At 40.3% G+C, this 16,372-nt stretch overlaps 1 protein-coding gene across 5 annotated transcripts in view; it reads left to right on the top strand.

Annotated features, from left to right (window-relative positions):
- LOC143338594 (rho GTPase-activating protein 23-like) overlaps positions 1 to 16,372 on the top strand; it is a 68,079-nt gene that overhangs the window by 15,327 nt on the left and 36,380 nt on the right. For 2 of the 5 annotated variants that reach the window (XM_076759077.1, XM_076759079.1), the window contains exon 1: positions 8,336 to 8,520. The exons of 2 other annotated variants lie outside the window; for them this stretch is intronic. In XM_076759077.1, the coding sequence (XP_076615192.1) occupies positions 8,467 to 8,520 (54 nt within the window). In that variant the 5' untranslated portion in view covers positions 8,336 to 8,466. Of the gene's footprint in view, positions 1 to 8,320; positions 8,521 to 16,372 lie in introns of those variants that run through there. One more of the 5 variants, XM_076759085.1, reaches the window with a different exon arrangement.

The raw sequence follows: 16,372 nt of genomic DNA on the forward strand, positions 1-16,372 counted from the left end.
CTGCCATTGCCATGCTTTCAAAGTGAGTAGATTTCGACAAAAGAAGGAATCGTTCCCAAGATACATTGATTATTCAGTCTTCAAAATCACCTCCGTCAGATCCAATCAAATGTGATTTTTAACGTGTCAACATTATCTATAGAAATCATATTAACACACAATCTATATGAGGGCAAATATCAATGCCAGCCATTAAGAACACATGAAAAGTGAAAGCTGCACATCTTTAATAGACTGTGACAAGATATACTGGCACCAAACAACACCAAAACAACAAACCAAGCATGAATCCTGCAGAGTGTTTCCACATTAGCAGCAGGTTTACTTCAGGTGACTAAGCCGAGTTGGCAGCCACAGTCTAAGCAAGAGCCTAGAAAGTAAATGAATCCTGATACCACTTACTAGCCTGGCAACATGAAGCCTTAAATGCTTGTAATGTGTTTAGTTGGTGTGCCAGCAATGCACATGCATCAATGCACCAATATAAAAGTATGTAGTAATATCTAAATTACATTCAGTGGCGTAAATGCAATGCCCTTGGACAGTGGACTGCTTTGAATTAAAATGATGTAATCACCAAAAGTTTTGTTTTTGCTCTGCAGTCAAGTTAGAAAAGTGTTGTAAACCAGGATGCAGCGAAGGCCAGATAAGACTTATTTGTACGTGTGTGAGTGTGTGGTGTGAGGGCGTGCGTATGTGAGTGTGAGCCAGCAAGCATGGTGAGGGGTGGTGGGGTTTAAATCCAGCAGATTAAGGCTGTTGTGTAATGGTACGTGGGCCTGTGCTTTGTGAGATTGACATGTACTCTCTGTGGAGATGTTCCTGTGGATGAAATGGGAGGACTTCACTGATGACCAGGTGTCTGTTTGACAGGAAGACTTAATCATTTTCCCATTAAATTTGAGTTACACTGGAATTACCATCAGAGACAAGCACTTAATTTTTTGTGCCATGTTTTAGGCTGGGATTTTGCATAATGAGTATGCACAACACAAAAGGTCTCTTTTTTCAGGACATTTTAGAGTAGTTTTCTGACAGTATTAGAAAACCATTTTGGTGGATTGTCGTTAAAATTTTCAGATGAAATACATGTTAAAGGTGAGCTGACTACTGAGGAATAATAAAGAAACAGGATTTGCGTTATCTGTACTCACTTTGGCTGCTTGGGGCCAGTGCAGTGGAAATAGCTGTAAACACAACACTGACATCACCATCACATATAGTTGATATGGTGAACTGGCTCTGCAGCAGCTACATGTTCCACTATGTTCACAAGCTAGTCTCTAACTGTGTCTGTCTGCTGCTTGGTGCTGAGCAGGTATTGTTCAGGGAGTTTTTCCACAAATGATGCCATAAAAATATTTATGAATACAGCTTTAAATACCCAGAAATCCTGTGAGGATGCAGAAATCATGTGAGGATGCAAGTTTTAGCAAAGAAGCTGTTTTGAAGAGACAAGAAAGGCAAAAGTTTAGATATGATGAGTCCAGCATTCGCTGGCCAGAATGTTTACTTCCTGCTGCTTAGAGGACAGTTTGGATTCCTCTCAGCATATTATCTGTCACTTCCTGAGTGAAGAAGAGACAGGCATGTCTATTGTAGGAGATGGAACATTTGTCTGAGTCACCCCCACTTTGTGATTTTGAGTATTTTGACAAAAACTGCCATGCAGTATAACTTTATTGAACTTTAGTGAAACTTGTCATTTGCAACCAGCTACAGAGTACATGAAGTCCATAAATGAAAGTGTGTGGTCCTGCTGTGGCTGCAGGGAAGTGACGCTGATGTGAGGTGATAGTTCTGTAAAGTAGAGCCTCTCTCTGGATCCACATAGCTTTAATTCGATCAGCAATTTACATGTGAATGGTCCAGGACAGCCAATCCCTGCAGATGAGTTCCAACACGACTGGACCACTGATGCTGGAGAGGTCATGTGCTATCACACACAGATCGGGGGCTTTCAAGTATGTGTATATATGAATTCCATTATATCTTTTTTCTGTATCTGTTCATCCACCATTTGCACACAAGCTCTTCCTTACATGTGTACCCTACTTTAGCCTTCTTTGGGCGAAAGGACGAGTCTTTCACTTCAATCAACAGCAAACAATTAGCTTGCCCTCTAGTGGCCAGTTGGCACCACTGCATGTTCTATCCATTGCTTCAGTGAGGATTAGATGGATTAGATATTTAGCGAAATCTCCCCATGCTGCTGTAAATAGACAGATGGATGTGTCCTTCACCCTCCCCCAACATTAAACACACACACACACACACACACACACACACACACACACACACACACACACACACACACACACACACACACACACACAACACACACACACACACAACACACACACACACACACTCACCAACCTCTCTGCTGCCATGCCAGGCACCAACATAACAGAACATTACAGTACAGAGACAGATGTTTGTCTTTTTAAGACTTTAATTCCAAAACAACAATATCTACGGATTGAAAGGTTATCTAGATTCTATATTTTAGATTATTTATTCATAGACAATAGCTTTTATTTGTTGATATAATGTTGAATGGTTTGACAGTTTGGTTGGTCCATATGTTAAAGTGACCAATATACTCAATTGATAAACAAATTACTCATTGCAAAAGAAATGATATATTATTATTATTTTCCTTAAAGATTCCTATGGGCAGTTTCCTCAGTTTCCTTGTTGTTGTTCAGTGTTTTTAATCTGTAATTTATGTATCTGTAATTAGGTAAGAGTGACATAATGTGTGTTATTATGTCCAAAGGTATTGTACAACTATTATGTTGATTTTATGGACCATAGTTTTTAGTCAATTAAATTCAATATATAAATTTGAGGTAGTTAGAACAGATACAGCTTGCTGAAGATGTCAAATCATAATATAGTTAATTAAACTGTAATAATGTTTTTGTCATTACTGGGTGAAAGCAGACTTATTGCATTCTTTGGACATGACAGTAGTAAACATGTCATTGACTGACACGAATATATACACACACACACACACAAATATATATAATCTTTCAATCCGTATATATTCTACTCTGACAGCTACAATGTCTAAGAAAAAAAAAAGACAAAGCACAAAAGGTGGACAGCCATCATTTGTTCGAGGAAGGAGTGTAAATAAAATCCAGCGCTAACACTAGATTTAGATTATTAGATTATTATTAGAATTACTGCTGCAAAAAAAAAGGCTATTGCATCTTACTTATCTATGCTAGCTAGGGGCTAGCATATTGCTACAAAGAGGTAACAGTATTACCATATATCGGGTGTGCCAGCAATGGAAGTAACGCTCTTGAAATAATGTGGCTTATTTCACCGAAGCCAAACTTCTCAGTGTCCACTTTTTAAAACTGAAATTATGGAATAGTTTCCACACACATCCAGTTCTCCATTACACTCCATGAGAGCATGCAACGTGCTTGCCGGGAGATTTATAGCTGCAGTGTCTCTGCAGGGAAGACGGGGAACAAGGACAGAGAGTTAACTGAGGCGGGAGGGGTGTGGGGAGGTCATAGGGTACACCAGGAGAGCGACTGGGGGATGATGGAAGGACCTGGATGTTTGGTCTCCACAGGCCCCCTGCAGTGAGGATGAAACTCTTTTCAGAACAAGGCCAGATTAGTGCCTCCACGGCACCCTCCACATGCGCGTGCACACACACACACACACACACACACACACACACGCGCGCGCGCACACACACACACACACGCGCACACACACACACACGCGCGCGCACACACACACACACGCGCGCGCACACACACACACACACACACACACACACACACACACACACACACACACACACACACACACAGGTCACCCTCCTCCCTCCATGTCCTGACAATCATCACTTTCCAGCACAATGTCCAGATTAAATCCTCAGCAGCCTTGTTTTTATTGGAGCACAGGAGCGTTAGGATCAAGGGCTGCTGCGTCCTGAATGCTGATGCTTGGTGTGAGAACATTTTGGAAACCCTTTGTTTAGGGATGTTTTGACATCAATAACTGCTGCTAATCTCCTCTGATGGAAGATCGGATGCAGTAATTCTAATGAATTCCCAAACCTTTTAATCCACATTTGGGGTAATATTTGAGTTCTAAAAAAGAAAAACACACAATCATCTGAGCACCAATTCCCAAATGAAAACAGCATATAAAGATAAGGGGAAGCAACTAAAGGAGACTCAAAACTCACCTAAGGCGCAGATGCAATTTTCACATTATTTCACATCTGTTTAGGAAACAAATAAAGTGAGGAATCTGAATTCAAGGCTTTCAAATCCCTTGTTTGTTAATTGTCTCTTAGCTTACAGTAAATTCCTCAGTATCCTGAGTAGTATCTGTGTTTTGTTTACTATGTTTGTCTTATTCTGTATTGTTCAGTCTGCAATTTTGTTTTCATGTTGCCGTATTGGCCAATTCTGGTTCAGAGCTTTTCTGCAATTTCAGCAAAAATACTGACCCAGCACACTGGCTGCTAATGGCAAATGTGCTGGGTCATAACTGTCTATCAGTACTTTCAGGTTCTTCCTGTTGTGAGTTTCACATTATGAGTTGAAGGATTGTAAGTCATTTCCTGATGCTCTACACATTATAAAAAATTAAACCAAAGAAAGAGCAAAGAGGAAAAGCATCCAAAACCCCAATCTGACGTCATGATGTCGGATGATGTTGGCTCATGTAAGATGGACCAGTGCTTATATAACAGAATTTAACCATCCCCTCTTTTCTATGATAACGTGATTGCATGTCAAAAGTGATGTAAGAGAGCAGGAAAGAAATGAATTATTTAAACTAATGACTTTTTTTTGAAGAATGGTGACACAAATGTTCTCACAATCACTTATTAATTCAACAGCTTCTCATCAAGTAGTGGTTTGCCTACATTGGCTTATTGATGGGTTGATAGCCACAAAATTTCCTGAAAAGGCTTTTTTTTGTCTGTGTGTGTGTGTGTGTGTGTGTGTGTGTGTGTGTGTGTGTGTGTGTGAGTGTTCATTATGGGAAGCTCTTTGTACAGGAACCAATTTCATCAGGAGTTCCCTCGCTGTCAGGGCAGAGGGAACAGGTGGATGATCAGCGTTGGTAGCTGTGACGTGTGTGTGTTTGAGTGTGTGTCTGAGAGAGCAGTGCAAGGCCAGTAGAGGGTGTATCAGAGTGTACATCTACACTCAGCTTCTCTCTCTCTGTCTCTCTCTCTCCACTCTGTCTCTCTCATGATTCTATGCCCTGCTATTGCATAATGACTCAGTGTGTGTGTGTGTGTATGTGTGTGTGTGTGTGTGTGTGTGAATAGTACATGTACATGTTTGCGCATGCTCTTTTCTCTGTCCTGAGGGCACTGTCGGCCAACATCATTGGGGCTGTGTCTCTCGCTCCAGTGACCATGAACACACACACACACACACACACACACACACACACACACACACACACACACACACAGTCCTTCTGGAATGACTATTCTCCCACTTAATTCCATAACAAAGCACACAGTTACACAGAAATACAGAGAGATGAAATGTAGTAAAATACATTCAAGAAATGTTAAAACATGTAACAAACAATCCAAATTGTATATACGTGTACAATGGAGAGCAGTCCAATGAAAAGGTCAGCTGAGCAGCAAACTGCCTTCTACGCTAGGTGTCTCCAGGACCATATTTTGTCCTGATGACCACACACACACACACACACACACACACACACACACACACACACACACACACACACACACACGCACACACACACACAAACATTAGGTTTTCATCATCACTTGGGACATTACATACACATTATACGATTTACAATATGGAGACCTGCATGTTGTCCCCACAACGAGAGTAATACATGGACACACACACACACACACACACACACACACACACACACACACACATATACACAAAGACTCACAAAGAGAAAACAATACAGGCCCAATGTCTAAATTTGAAGTTTCTGCAAAAAAAAAAAAAAAAAAATGACTTCAGCAACACCCACAGCATTTAAAACAACTTTATTGTTGGACCAAAGAATTTCATCTTGGTTTGATTTGATTTAATTCAGTTTTTTTTTTTTTTTGAAAAGTGTCACCTTGCTGGTATTATGTTTCTCTCAACACATATCTGCTGCTGTAAGCAGGAATTCTGATTCTGATTCTGAAGTACTGGATATAACATTTCTAGGAGACAGTGTTCAATGCTTTTGTGCAACTTAGTTAAAAAATTTGGTAACTTGAAGGATAAGATGTTCACTTTGTTCACACTTGACAGAAAGCACAATCTCTTCTGACTCTTATCCAGAGTGTTTTTGTTGCCTAAAGCTGACCACATCGCTGACCTCAGGAAGAGAAACCTGGAAACCTGGTGTCAAAGTCTTGCATCCACCAGCATCCACTATCCATGCTCTCGATGAGTTGTGTGCAGTATATAGATGGAGCAGTTCTATTTAGAAAAAAACAACAACAACAAAGTGACGCTCTGCCTCAGAACATGATCTACGCAGCTATATTGTCTCACAAAATAATAATATAATTAATAGTATATTAATGTAATTTCAGACCCTTCACACCTGCACAGGTGTTTTCAGTTAACCAAACTCAGGTTGAACTTGGGACCTGAGAAGAGCTCCAATCCGCCACCTTAAGTGGACACACATGTGGATGGAGCATCAGAATGCAGGGGCATAAAAGCTGAGATCTTTATGACACAACAGGAAACAGATATGGACCATAGAATATGAAGGTATATTCAGCCACTGTACGCTGCCCATATATGTTACTGACATCTGACAGAGCAGTTCAGGACCTTCACTCCCATTGTGTGTACATGGGAAAAGAAAAAGTGGGTTAGGCACTACTGTTGATGCGACAAAGTACTTTAGCAATCTGTCCATGATCAAATGTTTCCTCATTGTTGTTATTTGTTCTCCCTCTTCATCCAGGTTTTTCTATCAGTCCTTTTCTCCCATGTAATCATCTCATGAGCTGTAATCCTGGTGCAAACATTGCTGCACAGTGTTCCCTTTCAGTATGACTCTTTTCATGTTGAAAAAAGAGGTCAACGCTCCTAAACATTAGTGCAAATAGACAGAAATAGAGGATAGGAAGATAAGCAATGTCATCATGAGGACTGGTAGGATGCAAGAAATATCTAGCACCACCCATTTTCTCCACATTCTCTTGAGACATGGTTGTGAACTATGGAGAAAGACAGCAAGTGGAGCCTGACCTAAGATTATTTAGTCTAAATTCTAGATTTAGTACCTATATGTCGTGATCAAGCCGTATCACGACATGTACAAAATATTGTTTACTTGTAAAAAGAATGGAAACCAATGGCTGCCTGGAACACATAAAATCAATCTGAAAATGCAAAAATGCAAAAATCACCAGTGTGAGTTTTCTGGAAGAAAAAAAAAAAGAAAAAAAAAAAAAGAAGAAAAATTTGGTTACATCGGCGTAAGATTTGTTCCAGAGCTTTCTGTCACATCTCATGGCCTGGTAAGTGGCCTTTGAGTTAAGACAAAAAAAAAATTGATTAAAAAGAATTTTCAAGGTCACAAATGAACCCACAAGCTCAAGTTCAAGGAGTTTGGTCGATTGATTGAGGTATTTCTCACATCTTTCTTTCATACAAATACTGTCCTCACCTGTGATCAAGACTCACTGTTGCCTTTTGCAGCAAAGTCAGTTCACAAGACCAGTTTATTTGGCTCAGCTGCTGTTTTAGCATTCTCAGATTTCTATTTAACACAGTGCCATAATGAGAGTTGCAATGTATGAAGGTGCCATTTCCAAAGTACTGTGCTGAAACAGGACAGAGTACACTGACAACATGAACAAGATCTGGACCATGTGAGACAATGTGCTGTTTTAACCCTGTGTGAGTATTTCACTCCATGACTGAGGTGAAGTTGGCATGAAGTTGGATGTTCACTCCAGGTCTGGAATCACTAGGTCACATGACATGGAAGCTATTGATTAAAAAAAAAACAACAAAAAAAACAACAAAAACAAAAACAAAAAAAAACTCCACCCAAGTGTTAATAAACGTCATGAGTGCCATGCTCACGTAGTGATAGTACTTTATACTGCGCCTCCAGTGTCTGTTCACAGGCTTTGGGATGGGGTGGCAACCCACTCTCCTACAAATGGCATTTGTCTGATTGTCTGAGGCCAGCGTTTGAGTTGTGCCCTTATTTTGAAGTCCAATTTGATAGACTTCCTGTACCATTGTGTCTTAAAACGGCCGCATGACGTTGATCGTCGCGAGCTCGTGTTTACGTTGTGTGAGAGGGAGAGGCGGACCGTTCAGTGCGGACTGAATGCGCTGTTCACTGTAGGAGCTGAGGGAAATGTCCACAATGTTGACAGCAGAGTAGTTTCCAAACATTTCTCTTGTCGGTGTACTCAGACTACACGCCGAGAACCCAATGAATGGAGTTGCTTTTTGCCTTGTTGGAATTCCACCTCACTCAGACACTGAAGTAAGTCAAAACTCAATTTATTGAATAAGTGTTTTTCTCTTCTCTCAGCCATGACTCAAAGTCTTTTCCATTTTATTGCTTTCTGTTTATTTTGCTGGGTTTCCCCTCGTCAATGCAGTTTTTCCTCGGGTGCCAACAACCTTAGACATAAGCTTACGTTCGAAGTGCTAATCTTCATTTTAGCTCAAGTGTTGTAATAAAATCAGTGCAAGGTGAAACAGCGTATGGCACCTTCACAACGCAAACAACGTTAAAGCCTGTGACAGATTCACTGAACTCAGCGGGACACAATGAGTCCCTCATTCAACCCTCACAGTCTGTATTTGAGTCATGTGCCAGTCAAAGTAAGTTTTCACGTTACATTCCGGTATTCATTCTTCAGTCTAGGGACGATATTTCTGGACATGTTCTCATGCACTTGTCCATTATCTTATGCAACCTCCCAGCGTGGAACAAAAGTGCAAGCTGCAGGCTGTTCACACACATAATGTTAATCCATGAATAAGTGATGATTTCAAGTGCACCGTTTTGTTTGAAAGCAGAGGGACGTTCAACTGTGGATCACAAACTTATGTAATAACTTGCAGCTAGTTCAACAAATTCATGTCGCGTCTTCAACACGGCCCATGTTTTTCACCAGTGCTACATTCTGCAAATAACTGAATAATTTCTCCATGATTTCAGGGAAAGCAGCACATATTTTGCTGTGACAGTTCTGCATCCCCCTCCCAATGCAGAGATGATGGGGTACGGGTGGGTGGGCAGAGAGACAATAAGAAATTGGGCTGGAATGCATGTATTTCCATATGCCAGCCCACATATGCACAGTGAGTGACAGAAGGCACATTGTGACCATTGGTCTTCTCTCAGTAGAGAAAAATTCATTCAAAAATGAGACATTTCAGAGATCTCTTCCTACTCTCTGCATTCCCAACCAGCACTGAGCTTGATCTTAGCAATGCATATTAATGAGGGTTGTTGCTATTCTTGAAACTGACGATTTTTTTCTCTCAGCGCTCATCACTTTGATCACTCCCATCACACAACACAATGCTGTTTGCTCAGAGCATATGAGCAATGTTCTCCACTCACTGTGTGCTTGTCATGTTATTCACAGCTTATTACTGTGGGATTGGATCATGGCCCAGTTAGCATGAGCGTCATGGGTCATACATCAGTGATAACTGCCATCGTTTGTGGAATTTTCTAATTAAAGTTAAAATAAGTGCCATTTTCATGTAGATTAAATACTGTAAATGTGAGAGAAATTGAGTCAGTGTATAGCTGATTTGTAAGCTGATGTTATCCATCGTTTTTCCTGATGCTGCGTCTTTGTTTCCCCTGAAATGGAAAGTAGCCCATCTAGTTACTTGCGGAAACTTTAGTTATCTTCAGGCTTCATTTGATTGTACACGGGGGTACAGGTTATACATCTCTCTTCTTATGTTAACAGTTTAACGTTTTAGAAAAAAAAAAAAGCTTTTCTTTTGAGAGCAAGATGAGAGATTAGAGGATCAGTGTCACTCCCACGACTGTGTGTTAAGTACAGAGCTGGGTCCAGGGTGTGGTTAGCCTAGCTTTGCATAAAGAGTAGTTAGCCTGACTCCATCCGAAGTTAAAAAAAATAGACCAATCATCACATCTAAACCTCATGAACGAACACAGTGTATCTTGATTGTTTAATACTTACACAAACAGAGAGGAAAAACAACATTTTTAAGTTTTAGAGGGAGACAAACAGTGTTTCCATGTGTACTATGTGTCTTGACATTGTGGTGCCACTAATTTTGCATCGTGGCTTCAGTTCTTACATTATTATGAAAACCTTCTCCTGAAACAGTGCCAATGAGCAGCATGTCCTTCATATAAATCTTGGTCTCTTATCAGTGATGGCCTGTTTACGAGCTTTTGGCGAGGCTCCTGACAGTGAGTTGTTGTGCAGCTGTTGTGCTCCACTGGATTCTGGTGTCTCACTTGGGTTGCAGCTGAGTTCTCAATTTGGTTGTGGAGTAAGGCAGCTGCTTCTTACAAAGTTGGCAGTTTTCTAGATTATTTGATCTAGCATCTAGTCTATAAAATGATAGAAAATAATGGAAAATCCCCAGTATTATTTTCCAGAGCTCAAGTTGGCATCTTCCTTATTTTAACCAGTCAAAACTCAAATATATTATGATAATAATATCTCTATCTATCTATCTATCTATCTATCTATCTATCTATCTATCTATCGATAGAGCCTGCATCAGATATATATAGATATAGACATATCGTCATATATAGGGCTGGAAGTAATTATTATTTTGATTACTGATGAATTTCCTAATGATTTTCACAATTGTTTAGTTTATAAAATGTAAAAAAAAATTATGAAAAATGCTCATCACAACTTCCCAGAGCCCAAAATGACATTTTCAAATTGCTTCTTTTCTCCAGCCAACAGGCGAGAACCCAAAGACTCTGCATTTACTGTCATAAATGACAAAGAAAAGCAGCAAATCCTTACATTTACAAAGTTGGAGCCATTAAACGTTTGACATTCTTGCTTGAAAAATGACTGAAATGTGACTGAAATAGTTGGCAGTTAATTTCTTTCAGTCTGTTAATCAATTAATTGACAAACAAAAGCTTGAACTTTTTTAGAAGCTGGAACCAAAGTACACTTGTTGTGAAAATTGCCTTTATGAAATTAAATTATCTGTCAACTGGTCAATTGACCCTCTGCAGTAACCACCGTAGACTTCAGTATAAACAACTTCCTCATCACACTGTTAATCACCATTAGCTGTATTGTTTATGAATCCTTGTGTTCAGTATAGTCCTCCTACTTTACCACTATTTCCAAATGTCTGGGTTATCCCCCCCCCATTAGATTCTGTGTGCTCAGTCAAGCAGGCTTCTCTGGCCTTATATGTCCTGTATCAGGCTGCCAAATTTTGCCCTTAGCTCAGGCAGTGAGGGGTAATTACTGTGTGCTGCTTTCACTTCATGTGCTCACACGAGTAAAACGGTGGCATTTCTCTTTCACAGCAGGTACTGGATTTCAGTGAAGGCCTGTTTGTTCTGTAAAGATTTTTTTGAATGAAACATGAGGTAATGATCAATTATTCTCATCACGTAGCAAAAGTCATCTTGTATAGCACTTCCTCTTGATTAATTCTTGATTGATTGTTTGTAGGAAATGCTACTGAACCTCACAGAGTCACAACACAGCAGCAATCAGGGAGATAGTAATGATGCAGTGAGCGTCTCAGCATCTGAGTGCATCTGGACAAGCACTCGTAATGCATGGGGCCTAATTAGCTCTGTGAAAGTCCTAAAGTGCACTTACAAGATTCGGAGTAATTCCAGTGGAAATGGGATGAGATGATTTAGTGTTATGGTTGTACCAGCTGCATTACGTCTGCGAGTGCTGATGCAGTTGGCTCACACTGACTGACTGGTTCCATGATGGGATATAAAAGTATGATGAAAACAAACTACTGAAGACTCAAGTATTTTAAAATACCTCACAAATATGTAGTTTACATTTGTAATGATTAATCAATGAATCAATTAGTTGTCAACTATTAAATTTACCAGCAACTTTTTTGATAAACAATTAATCAATTAGAGTAATTAAAAAGTCCATATTTTCTGGTTCCAGCTTCTTAAATGTGTGTTCTTTCTACTTTCCTGAGTTCTCTAGAACAGTAAACTGAATATCTTTGGGTTGTGGACTAAACAAGATATTTGATGACATGGTTTTGGGCTTTATGGGACAATGATAAACATTTTTCACCATTTTCTGACATTTTACAGATCAAACAATCAGTTCATCACGAAAATAATCAACTGTTTAATCAGCAATGAAAATAATCATTAGTAGCAGCCCTAATATTGTTTCATTGTCAAAGGCTGAGTCATTTTCTAAAACAGCTACTCACTGTAGTTTTTAGCAGATGTTACTCAAACAGGGGGAAATTGGGGACTGTTTTCAGTGATTAATCCACATTTGGTGCTCTAGTGAGTATTTTGGCAGGAGGACGGTATATGTGAGATTGAGTCCAAATAAACTGCTGTGCCTACATCAGTTGTAAACTGCAACTTGACTGTTTGGTGGAGGCATGCAAACGTGAGGTGCCAATTCTAGTTTTCCATATTCAATGTGAAGCTGCTGCAGTATATTTACCAGTATACCCAGTTGAAAAAGTTGAATCATAGACTTTTAGAGAGTGGATATCATGAGTCATATTTCCAAACAATGCACATGTGATATTGCACACTGTAACAAGGACTTTTGTATATATGGAGCATTCCCCAACTTTCTTAGTGTTTTATTGCCCCAACTTTTTTGAATGGTTGAACAATGTTAAATTAGTTAGTGTTGGGTTCTGTTGCTAAGGTTGACATGCTTGATATCTTGTTTTGCTTGCAGAGGTTTAATGTTTGTGATTCAACTCTGGCCGGGAGGAGCAATGGTTTCAGATGCGTGTTGGGAATTGCTGAGAGAGTTGGATGATAGTGAATGGGAAGCCAGGGTCAAACCAATGATGGCAGTACTTATAACAGTACTTTTTTAACTTTGCTAGCATTGTCTCAATGCAGTGCAGTATTGTTAAGGTAAAATGGATGATAACATGACAGGAATTGATTAACATTTGTACCAGTAACTCACAGTGAATGTGACTGGCCTCATTTAAGACTCCACTTAATATTACTAGTGCTACTAATACTACTACTTTTACTCGATTCTAACACTGAATTGTACATTTAGGTACAGAAAGTTCAGTCTAGATTTGTCAGTAGGCAAAACTAGTGGCTACTATTTGTGTTATTGGTGTTCAGGCAGCAATGGTTAGTATAATTCAGTAAGAAAAAGAAAAAAGAAAAATAAAGAAGAAAAAGTAAAATAAAATGCTGTACAGAATGAAAACATAATGCAATATCAAAACAGAAGATTAAAACCAACAACAAAAAACAACAGTAGAAGAGAAGATAGTAGTAAAAGTAGTGATATTAAAACATCTAAAGGTTATGCCTGTATGCCCTTTTAAATCAGACTTCAACAGAGAAGAACATATCATGGTATGGCACGATCCCTTTCTGTCATGCCAGCTAGATCATCATTAAAAACGTCCTGGAAAAGTCCTGGAGAACGATTGCTAAAAGAGAGTGGGAACCCTGTGTGCTAAAAAAGTATGTGCTGCACACTGCATACTACGATTACGTCACGCTACATACTTGCTCATGTAATACACATCCATGCATTCCTCATGCACACAAAATCCATGTGCCATGCACTTGAAAGGCACTACATACTAAATTTGATGTCATACTTCATATGAATTGTATGTTAGTATGTGATTTTGAGCACAGCCAGAGAGAACCGGATGGAGGAGCACAGGAGACACAAGGCAAGGGAAAAAAGAAGAAACACTGGGAATAACTGGAGGCCGAATACAGGGCTTGTTCTGTCGTTCTTGGCCTTTTTGAATAAATTTGGTGCATGTTGTGCTGGCCTCAGGTGTAGCCTACTGACACTCCCTCAGTCTTTTTTCTTTTGAGGGTGAACATGGCAAAGGTGTTATGTGGTATTTTAAAGCCCTACTTATAGAGAACACAGATGATTTTAGTATTTGCATCTCACACAAAGTGCACTTCCACTCTGATTTTGTAAAAAGTTCTATTTTACAAGTCCAATGGGCTTAGCGACTAAATTGAAAGCAGGAAATAGTCACACTCAACTCTAGTTTTCACAACTCCATCCCTGGATCTCTGTTCTTCTCTGTCTATGTCTTATGTGCTGTTTCCCATATTCAAGCATGTTGCCCCTTTGACAAACACTGACCAATGCTAATATTATGTCAGTAATACATTGAAATACAGTTGTATGGCAGCTTGGGCCTCCCACTGTCCAAAGACATGCAGGTTAGGTCAGTTGGAAACTGACTCTATCACTGTGATAGACTGGCTACCAGCCAGAGCCAAGTTTAAGAAAAAGACTAAAGATGGTTTTCCATCAAATACAAATTCCACCATAATCTTGATACTTGCGGCCATTTTGGACAGTACAAAGCTTTATAATCAGGTAGGAATGACAGATTGCATTGGTTCTTTGTACCTGCTTATGGGGAAAGCTCAGTAATATCAGCAGTGAAAAAGAAAATTGCTCTCTCTGAAAAAGCAATATCACTAAGTGACTTCTACAATTACAGTGATGAAGTGTTTCTGTACTAACAAGCACTTACCCCTCTCACATGAGGCACAGGGAATGTGTATGTGTGTGTGTCGGCATGGGGGGGGGGGGCTGGTTAGGAGTGACACAGAGCAAATTGCCCGCTGCAGATGGGGAACAGTCATTGTTGTGGTTTTTTTGGGGCTTGGAGACTTGGCTCTGCACTGTAGGGGGGGTGGACAAGCTGAGACTTGCTGTGAAATGTGTGACAATGGACCTCTGTTAAGCTGTGTGTACTGCATGTTTGTTTGTGTGTGTGTGCGTGTGTGTGTATGTGTGTGAAAGAGAGGAATGGTGTGGGTAGATGCTGAGTGGGTCAAGGTTGAAAGGTCGGACATGAGGTCAGTACAGCCTTGTTTAATGCTGATGGTTCCCACCTAAACCCACAGAAGAGAGGTGTATGTGTGTGTCTGAGTGGACTGGTACATCTGTCTTTGTGAAAACCAATTTGAGTTTTAGCTCTTGGGGCTGACATTTTTGGAAAGTGAGGGCATTTTCCCAGTCCCGACTTTTGGACAGACCTTTAAAGGACTATTTGAGGATTCAAACTTGGTTTAAAGGTCAGATTTAGGTTTAGATTAGGGTGAGGGTTGGGGTTTGGCATTTAGGTGGGATGGTTAAGGTGGCTGGAGAATGTATTATGTCAGTGAGAATCCTCACAAGTATAGTGAGATATAAGTACAAATGTGTGTCTGTGTGTGAGTGAGAGAGAGAGAGAAAGGGGGTTACTGTGCACACACTGGGCCATTCTTCTTCCAACAGGTGGGCTGCTCAGGAATGTGTCAATGAAAGAGTGTTGGTGATTACACTGCTGCAGTGGAATGATGTGTGTCTCTGAGAGAACGAGTAAAAACAGTCAGATGAGAAAAAACAGACATGAAAGCGGGGAAAATTGCAACAGAAACATTTGCTTAGTCAGTTGGAGCTGGTTAGAATGAGATCGAACAGATAAAAACAGATAAAAAGTGAAAAGAGGGCTAGCGGAGTTCAGGAGGGATCAGGTGCAGTCAATTGCTTCTGCTGTCCACTCTCAGCTCTGTGTGTGTCTGTGTGTGTGTGTGTGTGTGTGTGTGTGTGTGTGTGTGTGTGTGTGTGTGTGTGGATGACTGTACACATGCCCCCTTTTACTCTGCCAATCCAGAAAGCTCCAGCTGGATCTCTGGCAGGGGGCTCTGGCCCCATCTGGGCACCCAGCTGCTGCCCTGTGCTATTGGGATCAGGTACCACGATGCAGCCCTGAGACCTCACTAACTGTCTCATGATGCATTCATACCTACACATAAAAAGAGGCAGGCAGTTGCTTGTCTCTCACAACCTTGCCGTCTGAAGCAGTTGTCTTTGCAGAGAGCACCAAAGTCATTTACCCAGCTTTGACTGGACAGTTATTATCTCATGTTGCCTGTTAATGGCTGCATGACAAAAGCATTGACGAAAAATGAAAAGCAATGGGTCACTCTGCAAACTTTACACCTGCAATAACTGATGTTTTCCACTGCTTCTGGGGCAGTAGAAACAAGCTGTGAGCACAATCACCTTACATGTTGATATGGCTAACACATCTGACAGTTACAGAGCAGCCTTATCAGTCAGTTTGAGCCAAGTTTGTGTCCACTTACTGAATGTAAGTACAAATTTAAC

The sequence above is a fragment of the Chaetodon auriga genome, chromosome 20 (assembly GCF_051107435.1).
Source record: "Chaetodon auriga isolate fChaAug3 chromosome 20, fChaAug3.hap1, whole genome shotgun sequence".
Taxonomy (NCBI): Eukaryota; Metazoa; Chordata; class Actinopteri; order Chaetodontiformes; family Chaetodontidae; genus Chaetodon; species Chaetodon auriga.